Source organism: Saccostrea cucullata, unplaced genomic scaffold, assembly GCF_032062105.1.
Source record: "Saccostrea cucullata isolate Sc308-1 unplaced genomic scaffold, CSIRO_AGI_Scuc_v1 ctg14798, whole genome shotgun sequence".
Lineage (NCBI taxonomy): Eukaryota > Metazoa > Mollusca > Bivalvia > Ostreida > Ostreidae > Saccostrea > Saccostrea cuccullata.
Window position 1 is genome coordinate 1 of NW_026919302.1, and position 5,241 is coordinate 5,241.

Genomic DNA, 5,241 nt, shown 5'->3' on the forward strand with positions numbered 1-5,241 from the left:
AAGAAATTCCTGCATTTTTATTTGAATTTTTGGCACCTATAAAGTCTAAAATGACGAAATACATAAAAATATCTCGCGAGATTCATGGCTGACGAAGTTTTGTGAATATAATACTCACATGGTCATATGTGCATTGAACCAACGCGTTAACACCGAGTTCTCTCTTCAAAGCGGCCTCTGTTGGCTTGATCTGCAGCAAATTAAAATTGCAAATTTAATTTAATTCATGAATTTAATTTTACATTGATGTATATACATATCTATTCTTTTATAAACATAGTGTTGAAAGATAAATCGAAAAAATATTTCGTACATTATAAGTCGCGGTATGGCTTGGTACAATTCCTTGGTTGGCCAATAATCTAAAGGGAATTAAACGTTCATTACTGAAAGTGAATTTTCATGATAAATTGTATATGTCAGTTTCGTATGAAAATGAAAGATACTTACGTTTGTCCGTTATATCGTGTATACAGATCCAGAGCTTTAGAAAAATATCTATACTCTGTAGAAGTTACGTTGAGTGAGCTGGCGCAAGTTCCGTGTTTACTCCATTCGTGTTCCCTGCGAAAAAAAATGCATTTTTCGTTTCTTTTTTCTTTAACAATATTGCTTGGAGGGTGTTATTTGATCCATTTGAAGTTAGACAACTAAATTGAATTTTTGATGACCAGATAAAATAATCACAGTTTTCCAAACTCTTGTAGGAAAGTGTATGTATTTCGGGAGAAAGGGGATACTTAAGATTTTTGGTTAAATTCGGCAGTACTGAGTATGCAAGACCTACCAGAAACTGTATTCAGAAGTGTCGGAGTACATGTTTGGCCACAAAATCTTCAAATGAGGAAGAAGCACCTGTAATGAATAAGACACTGATATGATTGATGTTTACAGGTAGTGGATGACAAAAAAATTCAAAGACAGAAATAGTTTTGAATCTTCAGATCCGACTGTGTTTTACTTCAGCATATTTCACAATGCGTGTTAGGAAAAAAGTTCCTGTATTAAGTAAAGAGATTGGGAGTGTGACAAAGAGATGCTCACATTTTACGGTTTCGTAGATTTTTCGAACTTTTGTATGTTTTGGCAAACAATTTTTTTTAGATGCATTATTCAGTTTTCTTTGATAAATACCGAAATGGCGTCCGTATTGAAAGGTTGGGTTCCACAGCTTGTCGGCCCCTCCGTTCCCGTCTTTGTAGGCCTGCAAAAAAGTTTAAATTTTGAGTTAAAGATTCAACGGAGAAAAAATGTATATTTTATGAAGGATACACTTTGTGTTATAAATTGCAGATGTGAAATCAGGTGCCTAGGAGGAGTAAGCACCCCCTGTTGACCCGTCATACCCGCCGTGAGCCCTGTGTATTGATAATGTAGACGGAACTTTTCGTAGTCAAATTCAGTATAGAAACAAGATGTGTTTGTGAAACACGGATGCCCCCGTATGGCAACATGATAGCAAAGATTAAACTTTTCTTAAATACAAATTTAATATATTGGTACCAAAAACAGGGTATTCTCAATGGAAATACTAGTACAATTGTGAAATATGAAGTAGGCCAAGGTAAAAAGTTTTTCATAAGTACAAAAATCTCCAAGGTCAAGGTCAAAAGGTCAAGGTAATTGATATCCAATGAAAAGTCTTGCCACAACAAATACATATGTAAAGTATGGAAGCCCTAGCCCTAACTGTTCAGAAGTTATGACCAAGGTTAAAAATTTTTAAAAGAAGGTCAATCTCCAAGGTCAATGGATCAAAGGTCTTGCTGTCAAATGAAAGGTCTTTTCACAAGGATTAAATATATTAAGTATGAAAGCACTAGCCCTAACCCTTAAAAAATTATGCTCAAGGTTTGCTTTTTAAAAGTATGTCAAACTCCAAGGTCAAAGGGTCAAAGTTCTTGGTATCAATGAAGGGTATTTTTACAAGGATTACATATTATATGAAGTATGAAAGCTCTGTCCCTTACTGTTTAAAATTTATGTCCACGGTTAACGTTTTTTCACAAGTACAGAAATCTCCAAGGTCAAAAGGTCAAGGTTGTTGGTATCCAATGAAAGCTTTTTCAACAAAAAATACATATGTCAAGTATAAATGTCCTGGTATCTACTGTTCAAATGATATGGCCAAAGTAAAAGTTCAGAATTTTTGTGTAAAAGTAGGTCAAACTCCAAGGTCAAGGTCAAAAGTTCAAATTTGGTGGAACCCAAAGAAAGGTCTTGTCACAAGGAATATACATGTGAAATATGAAAGCCATAGCTCCACTAAATCAAAAGTTATGGACAAGGTTAAATTTTTTGCGGACAAACAGAGATACAGCTAGACAGACAAACAGACGGACGCACACGACAAAAACTATATACCCCCGAAACTTCGTTTACGGGGGCATAACAAATACTTAACAAGTAGTATGAAACAAGTCAGCCATAATACGACGTTATGATAGCTTAAGTTATATTTGCTAACAAGGTCATTATAACGACCATAGAATTTATAAAACTTAAACGAGGTTCTTAAAATCCCTGTGACATATGTTTGGAGACACAAACACCAAAAATAGGTCATTGTGGAATATTACTTAGTTACTACATGTTCAAATTGCCAAAATTATATGTACCGGATTTAATCACTCGTACCAAATAAAAAAAAATAATAAATAAAAAATGGTAATTACCACATTCCATGTATACCCCAGCCCTGCACACCTTGTGGGATAGAACAGGAGTGATGCTGTCAAGTAGAAAAAAATATATGCCAACATTGCTGTCAATCTGGCATGAGGTCCATGCCATATATATACATGTATGCTGAATAGTAGTATCAGCAGACGCGGATCCAGGATTTTTTGATATGAGGATAATTTCCACTGCATAAATTACAGGGACCGATGATTCACCCCAGGAAAAATTACCCCCACCCCCACCCACGAAATCTCTTGAAATGCTAAAAAAAAGACATAATCTCCTTCCTCAAACGTTGAAAACCTTTTTTTTTTGGGGGGGGGGAGGGGTAGTCATTAACTTCTTTGAATTTTCAGACCAACTTCACACAAATCTGTGATATGTGATCCAAGGGCATTTTTGGTTGGGTTGGTATATACATTTAATAACTCTGCAAATTCCCCATTCCCCCTCTAGATCCGCGCATGTATATCTTTTTATAATTTTACATCCCTAGTTCCCTTCTACAAAAGATTAGTACAGTAGATAGTTCTGAATTGTTATTATGCCCTCCTTTAAAGAAGGGAGGGCATATTGCTTTGCTGCTGTCTGTCGGTCGGTCTGTCGGTCCACTTAGTTTCCGTTCATTTTCTTCGCAACCGTTGCACATACTGAAATGAAATTTGGAATACAGATATATCACATGAATATCTAGGTCAAGTTCTGTTTTGGGTACTATCGCACCATTTTTGTTAGAGTTATGCCCCTTGGACTTAGAAAAATTCCAATTATTTGCAGTTTCCGTCCATTTTCTTCACAGGGGTTGAACATAATGAAATGAAATTTGGTATACAGATATATCACATGAATATCTAGGTCAAGTTCTGTTTTGGGTACGTTTGTACCACTTTTGACAGAGTTATGCCCCTTGGACTTAGAAAAATTTCAATTATTTGCAGTTTCCGTTCATTTTCTTCGCAACCGTTCAACATACTGAAATGAAATTTGGTATACAGATATATCACATGAATATCTAGGTCAAGTTCTGTATTGGGTACGTTTGCACCATTTTTGACAGAGTTATGCCCCTTGGACTTAGAAAAATTTCAATTATTTGCAGTTTCCGTTCATTTTCTTAGCAACAGCTTAACATACTGTAATGAAATTTAGCGTACAGATTTATCAGATAAATATCTAGGTCAAGTTCTGTTTTGGGTACGATTGCGCCATTTTTGACAGAGTTTTGCCCCTTAGACTTAGAAAAATTTCAATTATTTGCAGTTTCCGTTCATTTTCTTAGCAACAGCTTAACATACTGTAATGAAATTTAGCGTACAGATTTATCAGATAAATATCTAGGTCAAGTTCTGTTTTGGGTACGATTGCGCCATTTTTGACAGAGTTATGCCCAATGGACTTAGAAAAAATTCCAATTATTTGCATTTTATTTGCAGAGGTTGCACATACTGAAATGAAATTTGGTATACAGATTTATCAGATAAATATCTTGGTCAAGTTCTGTTTTGGGTACAATCGCACCATGCCCTTTTGGACGTGGAAAAATTCCAATTTGGGGGGAGGGGGGCATAAGTGTTTTACAAACATCTCTTGTTTTTGAACACTATATGTCATGACCACGGCTCATTGTATACTAGTGCTAGTATCTTAACGGTCAAAGTCATTGTATGGACATTACTTTGATAATTTATTTTGGTCCATATCTTATAAGTCACATGCAGATAAGAATGACTGGACACTTAACATTATAGTTGTCTCACAGCCATACACACATAGTGTGTGCCCAAAGTCCCTGACCTTAATTTAAGAATTTACATGAAATGTCAAGGTCATTCCGGTAACACACTTTTTTCAATGTTCTAACAAACCTTAACATTTTTTCTTCATCATTTAAAATAATGCATTACCTCTTCCTTGCCCTTTATGCAAACGGCTACAGGCCACTCCTGTGTGTACGTAAAAATGTCCCATTCATCTGAGTACGCATATCTACAAAGACCATTGTTGCATACATTGAATAAACTAAATTTTAAGTTGGGAGGGGGGTATCCTGTTAGGAATTCCAAGTCGAGTAAAACAAGAAAGTCTCCAAAGTGATATTATTAAAGGGGACAATTATAAATTAGCATACATGTATATATATATATATACATTTAGAAATATTGCCTCCTTTCGGTTCCTCAATAAAATAAATATAAGATCATCGGAACTCCAACAGGACAACTAATATAGACGAATATATAATTGTTAAAATAAAATAAGTATTGAATCATTTGTATAGATATAAAATGCTCATTCCATACACTGTAGAACATAGTACAAGCAACAACAGCATTGTCATCTTGGATCTTCTCCTGAAATTATAGAGAAGCGAAGTCTTGATATATGGATTTAAATATGATTTTTTTTTAGATTAATGGTCGCTAAATTCCTATTTCTTAGCGTAGGAGGACTGTCCAAAATTAAGTTTATGGACACATCCATTTTATCTCTCTCTCTCTTTCTTTCTTTCTCTTAAACAAATTCCGATTTACCAATATTTCAGCAATTTTTAGATATGGA

At 34.9% G+C, this 5,241-nt stretch overlaps 1 protein-coding gene across 1 annotated transcript; it reads right to left on the bottom strand.

Moving 5' to 3' along the window:
- Positions 1–118: 118 nt before the first annotated feature.
- On the bottom strand, positions 119–5,040 carry LOC134229097 (ribonuclease Oy-like; the record flags this gene model as incomplete). The annotated part of the gene is made up of 8 exons (XM_062710810.1): positions 4,983–5,040; positions 4,587–4,668; positions 2,676–2,731; positions 1,135–1,204; positions 788–855; positions 451–564; positions 314–362; positions 119–190 (listed from the first exon to the last, which is right to left on the bottom strand). Coding segments are annotated over exons 1-8 (549 nt in total), but the record flags the coding sequence as incomplete, so codon positions are not given.
- Between the last annotated feature and the right edge of the window lie 201 nt (positions 5,041–5,241).